The 13,935-nt window shown below is 41.4% G+C and overlaps 1 protein-coding gene across 2 annotated transcripts in view; it reads right to left on the bottom strand.

Annotated features, from left to right (window-relative positions):
* The window catches only part of LOC135708938 (uncharacterized), a 34,485-nt gene that overhangs the window by 8,754 nt on the left and 11,796 nt on the right, over positions 1-13,935 (bottom strand). The window contains exons 1-3 of one of the 2 annotated variants that reach the window (XM_065231126.1): positions 13,673-13,759; positions 12,786-13,242; positions 1,707-3,230 (exon numbers count right to left, since the gene is read on the bottom strand). In XM_065231126.1, the coding sequence (XP_065087198.1) occupies positions 1,707-3,230; positions 12,786-13,204 (1,943 nt within the window). In that variant the 5' untranslated portion in view covers positions 13,205-13,242; positions 13,673-13,759. Of the gene's footprint in view, positions 1-1,706; positions 3,231-12,785; positions 13,243-13,672; positions 13,760-13,935 lie in introns of those variants that run through there. The other variant, XM_065231127.1, reaches the window with a different exon arrangement.

The following is a 13,935-nucleotide window of genomic DNA, read 5'->3' on the forward strand; positions in this document are numbered from 1 at the left end:
AGGGACGTCAATTCGAATCAGAGTTGTTCAGGGAATTAGCATCACTCGAACAACCGCCTACCACCCACAAGCAAATGGGATGGTCGAACGCTTCCACCGTAAACTGAAGGAAGCCATCATGTGCGTAGACGCGAAGAAATGGTTCTTTCGACTTCCTTCAATTTTGCTGGGTTTGAGAACCGCATACAAAGAGGACATGGATTGTTCTCCTGCTGAGTTGGTGTACGGGCAAACTTTACGTGTACCAGGAGAATTTTTCGAACCGCCGGAGCAGAATGCAAGATGAGTAAATTTTTCGTTGGACCTTCGTCGTGCTCTGGGCCAGATTAGACCGATCGAAGCCAAACATCACACCAAAGGAAAGTTTTTCGTAAGCAAGAGTTTGAAGGACTGTACACATGTGTTCGTTCGCTAAGACGCTGTTAACAAATCGCTCCAGAGTACACGGACAAGTACATGGACGTAATGATCAACCAGAAACTTCAAAGAATATCGATCGATCGCATTAAGCCAGCACACACTAGTACGGACATGCCGTCCGACTGTCCTGAAGGTAAAAAGACTTTAGTTACACCAACGGGCCACCGCGTTAGGTTCTTGGTGTAACTGAGGGGTCACTGTGACATGAAATTTTTCAAAAAATTCTAGATAGAGCTGGAATTAGGGCGTAGCAGCTTTTGTAAACAATGACTTTTCTCGATGATTTTTAGAAATTCAAGGCTCGCCCACGTAAATCTACAACCCCCTTCGGGTAGGAGACGACTTCCCCTACCCGATGGTTATGTTGGTTTGCGTAGATGTGCTTTGAACTCCTAAAAAAAAAATCAAAAATCGAACAAGGACAATTTGAGATAGGGGATATGGCTCTAATGTTGGCCTATGGATCTAAGATTGGGCACATCGCTTAAAATCTGCTCATCAATTTGATCTAGATGAACGCGTCATTGGGACGATACTATTGCTATTGAAACTTTAGTCGATTGCTGAATTTATGTATGGGCCCAAATTAGGGGCATTTAGGCCGACATTACATCCATTTCCACTAAATGGATTTTTAAATTTTTACTTTAAATAAATAAATTTGATTAGAAATGCCGTTTCTGTGCTACAATATTAAAAAAATGTCAAGGACGCAATGTAGAAAATTTTACAAGATCCAAAATGGGTGAATTTTAGCAAAAAATGTGAATCATTGCCCATAACAAATAATTCTGGATAGAGTTGGGTAGGATTGAGCTGGAATTAGGGGTTAACAGCTTTTGCAAACAATGACTTCTATCGTTGATTTCTAGAAATTCAAGGCCCGCCCACGCAAACCAACATCCTCATCGGGTAGAGAAAGACTTCCCCTATCCGATGGTTAGGTTGGTCTGCGTGGGCGTGCCTTGAGTTCCTCGAAATCATCGATAGAAGTCATTGTTTACAAAAGCTGTTACGCCCTAATTCCAGCTCTATCTAGAATTACGCAAAGTTTCATACAACTCGGAGAAGGTCTTGGGAACTTTTTCAATTTTTTTTGACAGAATGAGGGGTGAATAGTGAATAGAAATATGAACAAGAGATAAATAACAACATCAAAATCACTTAGGTTGGTACATACTTCACGACTCAAACCCGTTTACGGTGCCAGTTCCTTTTCCAAGCATTGCAAAAATGATTTCTTTTTTAACTGAGACAGAAATTTGAGATGATCGCACACAACTTACCGATTGTCACCGTTCCGGGGACGATCCTGTTTCCACTCCTTCCGTTCGTCGTACTTTCCTCCCTTGCCCTTACGGTCGTCATACTTGTCGGACTTCTTGTGCGCATACTGGCCTCCCCGTTCCTTCCCGTACTGCTGCCTTCGATGTCGCAATTCATCCTCCGTCCTACGGTCAACCTCCTCCAGCGAGGTCAATCCCACCTCCTCGAGGAACTGGTTCTTCTTGCGTTCCCATTCCCACAGCTGTGGGGCCTTGTTGTGAAGCTTCCTGTATATTTCCGGTTGATTTTCGTACTTTTCACGAACCCACGACGGGTAGTCGTTCCAGTTGATTGCGTCCGCAGGTTGGCCACTCTTCGGTTGAACGCTTTCGATGCTACTGGTGCTCTGACTGGTGCTACTGCTGCTACTACTACTACTAGCTTCATCATCTGCTAAGTAGCCATCGTTGTGGTTGGGAATCAACTCCGGTTCGGGATCCAGATCTAGAATAGCGGTCAAGCTTTGGAGGATAACTGTGCCTTCCTCCTTGATCGTTTCAAACGCTCCCAAGTAATCGAAGTCAAAGGGCGATAAGGAGGGTGCCTTCGGTGGAGGAGCCCTTGCTTGCTTCTGGTGTTCGGCCACTTCTTCAGCGGTTGGGTGGATGTACTGTTTGTAATCTCTGGGATGCTTGTGCTTGTTGTGCTTGCCGGCGTAGTATTCGGCCTTCTTTAGTTTGGCTTCGATCTTGCGTTGCTTAGCATCGCAATATTTGGTGCTGTATTCGGAAAACAGCTCATCTTTGATGGCATTTTTGTTGTAACAGAACTCGGGTAGCACGTAGTCCTTATCGGCAATCAACATCGGTTGGCCATCGTCACCGGACCAAACGACCTTGTGCCTAATGTTGTCGTCTTGCGGCGGAACTCGTCGCACCTGAGGTTGTGCCGGTTCCGGTTCAGTTGTCGTCGTCGGTGGTTCTGGTTCCGGTTGCGGCTCCGGTTCCACTGGAGATTGATCCTGCATCTCCTGGTCCATCGCCTGCATCCAGTCAAATTCAGCCCGCTGAACTTGTTCATCCAGTTCCGACCGAGTGTACAGGTGTTTCAGCTTGTTCATTTCGTTCTTCAGGATGGTGTTCTCCAGTTCCAGCTCGGAAAGGCGCTGCTCGTGATTGAAACTGTCGACGTTTGCGCGATTTTCGTACACCTTGGAGTTTCCTACTAGGATTGCGGCAATACCCGTCATGACGATGCTGAACGCAACGAACGACGTTCGATTGATGTGCCTCCATGGGACGACTGCATCTTCCGGAACGAGAGCGGTATCGTCATGGCTTCGCTTCCGTTTGAGTTGCTTATGGCGTTTGGATTGTTTTGCATCGTCTTCCCGTTCCGGTGAAAGGGGAGGCGTCAGCTGTACACTCGATTGCTGCAGTTGGTCAAAGTTGAGGTGTTTGTTGAAGTGCAGCAGCCGTGCGTGTTCGCTTCCGTCGCTCTCGCTTATCACGCTGATGCCATCCGAGGAGGACCCATCGTGCGAGCTGGAAGGGAAGGGAGAAAGGTAAACGTATGTGATGCATTAATTCCATTCATAAGTCTTTTGATAAGAACAGTTCAAGAGTAAACGGAGGTAAAGCCAGTTGTGTAAGACTGTACCGAAGATAGTAGGTACACCCTTCGTGCGGATGGATGATTGTGTCTAGGTCAACAAATTTTGAATGCGGAACACGCGTGAGTGTCGTGTGACATTTGATAAGCCGTAATTTATAGCGTGAAGTTTACTTTGCTACAATTATTGTTACTTGCCGCGAGTCTTGGAACCGTTTACCATTTTAACCCTTTCAACTAGATTTTCATGAAACGTCGGATTGAAAAGATGATTCTTTACAATTTAGTGGAGTTCATTAGAATCATCGGGCTTACAACATGATCGATCTAACGGTAGCTTTTCAAAAGAAATACTCGTTCGATTCTCTTAGTATATTTTGTAGCTTGTGATCGAAATAAAACAAATCTCACGAAACATGCCTAGAAGGGCCATTAAAGCGGCTTCCATAGCATTTTCTGCCAGGTTGGTTGTTACAGATATTGAAAATATTTTCTGTAGACCTGGAGTCATTCTCGGTAGGGCGCGGTTCCGGTATTTTTATTTATTGTTGTTTTACATCAACAGGCTAGATGAAGCCCCAATGATGTTAACCTTATCAACTATATATCTTATAGTTAGTTACTCATGCCGGCGAAAAACAGAAGACAATTTTCGCCGAAGCGCATCACGGAAGAGATGAAAGTCGAAAACAAATGCAACTCTGTTTAATATTCTCTGTAGACCGCAAATCGCACCGTATGCTCCATAATTTGTGCAGGCAGTCTTAGCATAAGGTTGTTACGAAGCGGTCGGGGTTGAACAATCAGGTCAATTTGCCTCAGGATAGCCTCGCAATCGGTCCTTTCTTGCAGGTTAATCGGCCACGGTTAGGGCTCTGATTGTGTCTCTTCTAGTCCGGAGAAGTTCTAGGTCGATACGTTGACAACAGCTTTCGTAACTGGATAATCGAAACGGATCATTCCAAGGCAATCTACGCAACGCAAAACGAAAAAAAAACGACATATTCAATTCTCTCGGCACCGTTGTTGTAGTTTGGGTTCCAAACCGCTGAACACAACTTAAGCGTCGATCGAACAAGCGAACAATCGAGAGATTTTAGACAGTAGATATCGGTGAAGTTTTTAGCTATCCTAAAAAAGAACCCTAAAGTTCTTGACGCCTTATCGACAATATATGTTTTGTTGTATCAAGCGGAATTTTCAGTTTAATTTTCGGAAATAAATTCGCGACGTATCTTGTTTGGGTTTTTATTTGCAACTGACAAAAACAAAGGAACATAATGCGCGGGAATTCACTTGCGCGAGGGAGTGGTTGGTTGATGTACTCTAAAACAATTTACTCTAAACAAACTCCCCAACTTGAGGCAGAAGTCTCAATATCTTAAGCTGTCTTCAGCGGTACCAACTTGTGGATCGGTCGTTGGTATCCAGAGGATCCTCTGCGAAGTATGACAGCCCTCAAAATATCTTGACGATCCAGATGGACCGCGATAATCCGGGCAAGCTCTCACTGAGCTGGTGGAGTGTTCTCATTTTTTACTAGAACAAGTATGTTGATCTGCAGGTTATCCTCCATAGATTGCCACTTGGTTCGTGGTTGCAAGGATGAAACGTATTAATTTTCCAAGCGCTGCTTCTGACATATCAGCCAAGAGTCGAGTCGATTAACGGGTACGTTTGGGACTGATGGTGCTGGCAGCAGATTCATCGGCTGCCCAATGATGAAATACCCTGGAGTCAAAACATCGTAGTCGTCCGGTGAATTGGATATGGCACACAACGGTCTTGAATTAAGGCAGGCTTCTACTTGGGTGAGAATAGCATACAGATGTTCGAAGGTTTGCGGTCCACGACTGAGCACCTTGCATAAGTGCGTTTTGACACTCTTCACTGCGGCCTTCCAGAAACCACCTATGTGGGGTGCGGATGGTGGTATGAATGTCCACTTGATGCCTACGTTCGAAGAAAAGCGGCTTGCTTGAGCTCTCCTGTATCTGGCGATCAGCACCGATGAAATTTGTCCCATTGTCAGACCAAATCTCTGTACATAAACCACGACGATCGATGAACCTCTTGAGCGCTTCGATGAATACTGCTGTCGACAAATCACTGGCAGCCTCTCGGTGAATAGCTTTAGTGGAAGGGCACACGAACACAACAATGTAACCCTTGGTTAGGAGAGGTTTACGAGGATTGCCGCTGATGATTGATAGATGATGATTGGACCGGTATAATCAATCTCAACGTGGATGAAAGCTCGCACTGGCATGATGCGAACGGCTGGCAAGCAACCCATAAGTTGAGTGGCAGTCTTTCATACGACAGCAGCGGAGGCAGTTCTGTACTGCCCGACGAATCACGTTCTGGCATCCAATTATCCAAAATCGTTGATTGAGTGTAGCTAGCAACAATGTCGGTCCTGCATGTAGATTGACAAGGTGTGTGTCTTGAATAATCAGTCCCGTGAAACGATGGTGACTTGGTAGAATTGCTGGAGTCTCCCTCTTACACGAAGTGTTCCTTCTCCATCGATGAAAGGATGTAGCGAGCGTAGTTTGCTTTTACTGGGCAGGTCGGTTCCTTTATGAAGACATGTGTGTTAGCTGTAGGGTAGACGCTTGTTGTTCTATTGGAGTTATTGTTCCCACTTTTCGGTCTTCTCTACGAACAGATTTGAGGTTACAAATGAATCGGTTGATAGCCGCGAGAATTCGACATACTACTCGAATCGACGAGTAGCGATTCAATAGATACTGTTCTATGGTGAAATCACTCCTTGGGAAAATATTGGTATTTAAAATCGTGACTTGATGGTTTGCTTCACATATTGCAGGTTGTACGACTAGGTGATCTAGGAATTCATCTTGCTTGTAGAGCCAGGAAGGTCCCGTCCGCCAGAGTGGGTGCTCCAAGAGTTCAGATGGCGTTATTCCTCTTGACGCACAGTCCGCTGGGTTTTCTCCAGAAGCTACATGATGCCATGAGCTTATTGGAAGTACATTCAGGATGGTTGCAGTTTGATTGGCAACATATGTTTCCACTTTCGTGGGTGCGATGATAACCATTCTAGTACTATTGTTGAGTCCGACCAAGAATGCATCTGCAGATTGAGGTGATCGAGAGCAGAAGAGATCTTCTTCATCAGCGTCGTCAGGAGCACAGCAGCATTCAACTCGAGGCGTGGTAATGTAATTTGCTTGATAGGTGCTATCTTGATTTTAGCGGCGATTAGTGTAACTCGTACTTCCCCGTTCGGATCATATGCGGACTCTGATGCATCTGCGACCCAACAAGCTGCATTCTTCCTTCGTGATTAACAATCTAACGTGGTATACGGACCTTTTCCAACAGGTGAAGATTGTTTTTAACGCCAACCCACTCTTCCTCAATTGCTGCGGGAAGTGGGTCATCCCAGGTCAAGCCGTACAACCAGAGCTGCTGGAACAGGGTCTTGATTTTGACGATGCACGGTGAAAGCTACCCGAAAGGATCGAACGGCTTGGATGCGTCCGACAGAAGCTGCCGTTTGGTGTTGCTTGAAGTCGAACGAGTCTTCTCTGGGCGACCAACGTATACCCAAGGCTTTAATGCGAGTCATTTGTGAACTGCAAAGGAATTGGGCCATCTCTACTATCTGCAATGTCCTCTACGAGTTCTGGTATATTCGACGACCATTTCCTAAGGACAAATCCAGCATGGCTAAGAATTGTTAAGATTTCGGTGACTAGTTGCTCCTTCTAGTGTGTCAGCACCAGACATCAAATCATCTACATAAAGCCTTAGAGAATTCTGCCTAAACACCACTCGAAGGTAGTATATTTGATCCTCAGCTACCCATACTTTTCTATACATCTTCTCTGCATCGCTTGTGAACACTACTGGATAACTACGAAAGCGAGACAATACATCCAGCACGTTTTCAGTGTTATTAGGTCCAATAAGCAATCGATCGTTGAGCGAGATTCCCGATGAACTAATACATGAACCGTCAAAAACGACACGTAACTTAGTCGTTGAGCTATCTTCATTGTGCATAGCGTGATGCGGTAAATAGAAACATTCATTCGGCGGCTTGTCGATTTCCTCGTCCGGGACAGGTTCCATGTGGCCCAAACCAAAGACATCATATCAAGAAGACTGGCAACTCTGCCAGAATCCAAGCGACAGATACAATAGCGCTGCGCTTGAGTGAAGGTGGAAGCAACGCATAGAAAAATGAGCAAATACACAAACCTTTCTTCTGAGGATGTAATCTTTGCTATCAAATTCGTTCGAAGCATTTACCTTTGAGCGGCAGATGACGCAATTGTACCTGTCTCATAGCGTTCGTATGAGAAAATGGAAGAGTTGCCAGTCTTCTTGATTTGTTGTCTTCGCCCAAACGCAAATACTCCGACATAAAGTGTTCGTACTGCTGCTTGAACGTCGAATTCACCAAAAAATTTCGCTCCATGGCATGCAACCTCTTGACGGCTGCCACTAGCGATTCTCCTAGCGCAGTTTTCGTTTTTTTTATTTGGATACATCTCTATCAATCTGTCGCTTGAATTTAAATAGAATCGAACCATGTGCTGAAAATCTGGAACTAGAAGTGCAACCGTCAGTCATGGACATCGCGGAGCCGCAGCCATCTACATCTCGACATGGCCTCGAAGAAATACCATCAACTACGTCAATAACAACAGCATCATCTCAGGATAGTGGAGAGTAACAATTTTCCAGGCGCATAATATTGAGCTATTCAACAAGGGCATAGCTGGTATCAACGTATCGCCAATATCGACAAAAAATTCCAGAATGTTAACTATTCCCGGAGAAAGTATATGGACATTACCAATGGCATTAAGAAACGCATCTTCGGTTTTCAAGCGGAAGAAGATGCCCTAGAGCAACTAAAATTGAAAGCTGCGGAACACAATGAGATGATCGTACAACTAAAGAAGAGATTTGCTGATCCAGGTTCCTCGAGAGACGATCAAATAAGGATTCTGACGATTTTGCCGAAATCTTGGTCAACGCAAACGGTAATGGACGAGTTTGAAACAAATAAATACATTGTATAGCAAGCTCGATGCTTGGCAAACGGAAAAGGAGTATTGGCCACCCCCAACGAAAGGTTAGGACACGGTTTGGATCCCGAAATTAAAAACGAGGTATTGCAGTTCTTCGAAAGCGACCAGATAAGCAGAGCCACGCCAGGACTAAACGATTACGTTTAAGTGAAGAAGGAAGGTAAGAAGATTCATATTCAAAAGCGACTTTTAGTTTGTACATTGCGAGAAGCTTTTATTAAATTTCAAGAAGTTAGTAAAAATAGCATTGGATTTAGTTCATTTGCAGCACTAAAACCAAAGCATTGCAAATTACTTGGTAGTTCAGGTTCTCACAATATTTGTGTTTGTACCATCCATGAAAATATTAATTTAATGCTTTATTGTCTTAGAAAATATTCATTCGAAAAAGATTTCAACCATTATTTTGAAGAAATATTATGCAGCTTAGCATCCAGAACTAAACATTGTTATCTCCGCGAATGCGAACGTTGTCCAGGTCTCTCAGATTTTGAAAGAAGTTTTTCAGAAAAATTCGAGGAACAGGGTATGTCTGAAATATGTTTTGAACAATGGGTTTCAACTGATCGATGTAGTTTAGAGAAACTTGTAAAACCAGTAGATGGATTTGTTCCTTATTTTTGCGAAAAGTTGGATAAACTGGTATCCCATGATTATATTAAAACTCAGCAGTCTAGTTTGTTGAGAAATACAAAAAATACTCTTAAAAATGGAGAAGTTGTCATAATTTGTGATTTTTCTGCTGCTGCCCAAAGTAGTTACTGGAATAATCAACAAGCTACTATTCATCCTTTTTGCATTTATTATTCAGAATCAGGTATAATTAAAAATTTATGTTTGATCGAAATCTCTGAAGTTTTAAAACACGATACTATTGCGGTGCAAGTATTTATTTCAAAATTACTGACCTTTTTGCAAACAAAAATACAAGTAAAAAAGCGATGTTTATGTCTGATGGAGCTGCATCCCAATATAAAAATTGCAAAAATTTGCAAGTCTTTGTAAATTTAAAACGAAGTACAATATTGATGTTGAATGGCACTTTTTTGCAACTTCGCATGACAAGGGACCATGTGACGCGATTGGTGGCACATTAAAACGAATGGCAAGGAACGCAAGTGTGGCTGTAGAACACGAACATCCAATCACAAGTGCAGCAGAGTTATATGCATGGGCTAACCAGAAGAGTAATGATTATTTAACAAAAATGTCATTTTGTTTTGTGTCACAAAAGGAATACGAACAGGAAAAGCATTTTTGAAAAGGCCAAAACGATCCCAGGTACAAGAAAATATCACTGTATTGTTCCGATTTCCGAAAATAAAATATCAGCGAAACTATTTTCGAATGACGAAGAACGCACCATTCATAACATATAAAAACATGCCAATCAAAAATTCATCAAATAAAAATATATCAAACGAAAAGGTTTATGTACAAATTATTATTATTAAAGACGATCGAAAGTAATAAATGTAAGATGCAAACAAAAACCCATGGGTATTTCATTTATTTATCTTATTTATCTTATAAGTTTAAAACCAATTTTCCAATAGTCTATTGGTGCAAGGGTAAGTTGAAGGTAAGTACATGCATATCTTGCAAAACTTATCATATTTGATGGACAATCACGTATAACTTATGAAAAGGGCATATTTTCTACAAAAAATTGATTATGATGAAAGTAAATTCGAAATATCTCGAAAACTGTTACATATAGAAAGTTTATCGATATGAGCATTATCGTTTGAAATGATTTTTATAATTATATACTGACATCAAACTGATCATTTTGCCGTAAATAATGAAAGTTTCAAAAATGCCTTAAAAGTTGCTCTTAGAAAAACTTTTTTATTAAAAGTTTGTCCATCCTGGAGTTGTTTTCAAAACTTCTGTTTTCTATTCAAGTTTTTATTAAAAAAATATAAAAAAATAAAAAAATACGTTTTTTTTGTTATTTGAATTTTGAGGTTTATTTTAATTTTTTTTGTAAAAAAACGAAAAAAAAAATACTGTGTATATTTTTTTTATAAAGCCTTATTAGTTTCCTATAACTCCTTCTTAGTATTTTTTTTTCTACAACCAACTGTTTTCGAACTACATTTTTTTTAAAGTATGTGTGCAAAAACACATAGGCCCTTTTCAAAAATTACCCTTGAGCCAAAAGGGTCTCCTCTCCTGCGGAAAATACTTGGTCTATCATACTGAAAATATGTGCCATGTATCATCCAGATCGAAGATAGTCAAGTTTGGTGACTGACCGATTTGGCGTGGAATTAGTCATGAAGGAATACAAGAAAAATAAAAAAAAATTAAATAGCATTGATTTTTCACCAGAAAAGCTCAAAACTACCACTCACTCATCTCGTCATATCTCAAAAACTAACATCAAGTAGAAGAGTTTTCCAAAGTGTGGTGAAAATTTGAGCGCAATAAAATAGCTGGAAACGACAGTTTGCCATCAATTACTTTACGCAAGATTTCAATACCGCCTATTCTTGTTCAACTGTAAGAAAAGCATCATAAAATAGCTTGAATCCCAACGACAGTTCGTGACAGCAGTCGTCTAGCTGCCTTTGACGTTCAATTTTCCTCTCTTCTCGACTCTCCCTCAGAATTATACTAATGCAAAAATGGTACAGGTATCGAAAGCTCTTAATTAATAACAGTGGAAGTGCATCTAAGTTGAGAGCACGCAATTGGCGAATCAAAGCAAATCCAAAACTGGTCATGCGACACCTAGTTTTAGGATCCGCAATTACAAAAATGATGATGTACTAAAAAATGTCATCCAATTTGACAGATATCAAAACGTCATTACCAGTTTCACCCATTCGCCATCTGTGAGTCAATCGTCACTTTGATTATTTAATAAGCTAATATGCGATGTGCAATAAGCTTGAAATGCGAGGAAGAAGAAGAGAAAGTAAATTATAAGGAGAATAGCTTGATATACTGAGAAGAATTTTAATGAAACTCTGATGATAATAAAAAAGTTCCTAATTTCACGCAATTTTGATGAGAAAATTTAAAGAAACTCCTAGTAAGAGTTGAAATATAGCTTAAGAAAAATTTTATTTATTTTTTTTTTGGTAGAATACTCAGCTGAGGAAAACTACAATAGATTTTTCAGGAGAATTCCAAGGTTATTCTGCGAGAATTATCAGAAACTCGGTTTCAGCCATAGACAAATTTTAAAGATCCCACGTACTGAAACAATCGAAATCCAGATTAAAAAAAAAAAGATTATGAGATTCTGAAAATTTCAAACTTAGAGAAGATTTTAAGACTCTAAACTAAGAAAAATCTTCAAGATTGTGAGACTCGCAAACATTTTCGAAGGGTTAATACCCTCAATGGAGATTTTTTTTAAGATTATGAAACATGGAATTTCTGAAAATTTAAAACCAGTCAACTGAAAAATTCGAAATGCCGGACTTCAAAATAAAACCTGAATTTATCCACCTATGGAGGGATCTGCCCCTTCTTACATATTGATTTAATGTGTTGTATGATGGGTTTTGTGCCTTGAAAGGAGCTGGAAACTACCCAAGGTGATGATAGTAGGTAATGAGACCAATACTACACAGTCCGTGATGGTCAGGAAGTTGACGATGCCGATAGGTCAATTTTTACCGAAAAAAAAATAGTTTGGAAGCGATATGTGAGTGTGGCTACGATAAGCACTGAAATTTACGCTTCGGCGTCTGTGGCCCATGATCCGTCAACGTGATGACCCATTACAATTTTGGCCCAATTTGACCTCAATCCACTACTCGAAAGACACGGTAGCTTGGTACAAAGCAAACAATGTGCAATACGTACCAAAAGATATCTACGGAAACACAGCGAAGACTGGACAAAATTGGCCAAAATTATCGCCAAGGAATCTGTGCTGAAGCTCATGGGCAGTGTCAGATCAAAAGTTCGCTCCTTGGCATACGATTAAATGAACTGCTGATTATTTTCATCCAATTGAAAGACAATACTATAGAGAACATATAATTTGAGTTCATTCACATAACGTTGTTTTATTCCAATAATAAACTGTGCACTTTCTGGGACACCCTATACAAGTGAAAGAATGACTGTTTGATTCCTTGTCTTGCCGAGGATCTTTTGACATGAAAACTTTCTTGACTGGATATAGTAATACTTAGTCCAACAATGGTAAGCATGACAACTCTCTTCACTGACAACTTTGAAGTAGATAAATTGAAATCGGACATAACGTTCCACTAGGAATGTATATTTCAAAGAAGCGTGAGCTGTCAGATGTAAATTAATATCAAGCACTTCCTCAACTCTTGACTTTGCTCACAGTTCCAATTTTCCAAAAATAGCCCTCACACAAAGATCGCGGAAATCCCAATCGTCTCGCCAAGCACAGTGAAATGTTCCACCATATGTACTTACTGTAAACTGGCGTTGCTGCCGGTACGCTTCTTCTTGCTGCTGCCCTGATCAACTACTCGACCATCACCGTCCTCATCACGTGCAACATTTTCACCTATCGTTTGTTTGGGTTTGTTTTTCACTTGTTCAACTCCGCTGGGTTTGCTACTCTTGTCCACTTGCACTTCCTCCTCCTCCTCCTCCTCGTCCGCTTCCTCCGATCCACTTTCCTCTTCTTCACTTTCTTCCTCACCATCTACCTCTTCGTCACTATCTTCTTCCTTTTCCGGTTGTCCACCGGCTTTAGTCGCCTCATCGGGTTTCATCTTCAGACGGCCAGCCTTCGGTGAACTGTCCAAAAGTGTCCAACTCTCGAACTCTTCTGCGCTCAGAGTCGAGGAAGAACTTCTTTGCAGCGGTGGTTCTTCGTTTGGGTCCATTGCAGTGGCCAACCGCGGCAGATCCTGCGTGGGATGGACTGAAGAGAGATTTTGAAAAAATGAGTAAAAATCTGGTAAGTCGACCTTAAACATGAGAGTGAGAAAACATATGACGATCTTGGTTTAATTTAAAAAATGTTTTGCGCATGGGTAAGGTACAGTGTTACATAGTTGACAATGGCTAACAGTAGTAGCGTTTTTTTTTTTGTATTTACGATTCAAGACCCAGACGGTATCCTGTGCCAATCGAGTCAGCTCTGCACTGAGTCCACTATGCAATATTTTACATTAAGATAGCTTGCAAAAACGGCTGAATCTCAACCGTCGCAACTAATTAATAATCTTTCTACATCGTTGCAACAAAAAATCTCATACACAGAGAAAACACCATCACTAGTCTCTCATTTGTTTTTTCGCGGCAGGCAAATTTTTAAAAATAAACGCAATTCGATATCAAGCGAAACTCACTTTTCGCTTGCCACACTTTGATCGCAATCGCGCTTCAGCTGAGACACACACGGAACGGCACAAGATGCTTTCACCTCGGAGCAGCAGGATGCACTAGCAGCACTAGCACTTAGTAGTACGGGAAAACTACGGGAATAGGGCCTTTGTCCCCACGCTATAAGTACACCCCGACAATGCACTTTAATACATCTACGATGAGTTTCGCAGATATAGTGAGAACCGAACGGCTTCCCATCTCGAGTATTTACAGTGACGGTTCGTGA

The sequence above is a fragment of the Ochlerotatus camptorhynchus genome, unplaced genomic scaffold, assembly GCF_037179485.1.
Source record: "Ochlerotatus camptorhynchus isolate MF236.1 unplaced genomic scaffold, CSIRO-AGI_Acam_v1.1 ptg000343l, whole genome shotgun sequence".
NCBI lineage: Eukaryota > Metazoa > Arthropoda > Insecta > Diptera > Culicidae > Ochlerotatus > Ochlerotatus camptorhynchus.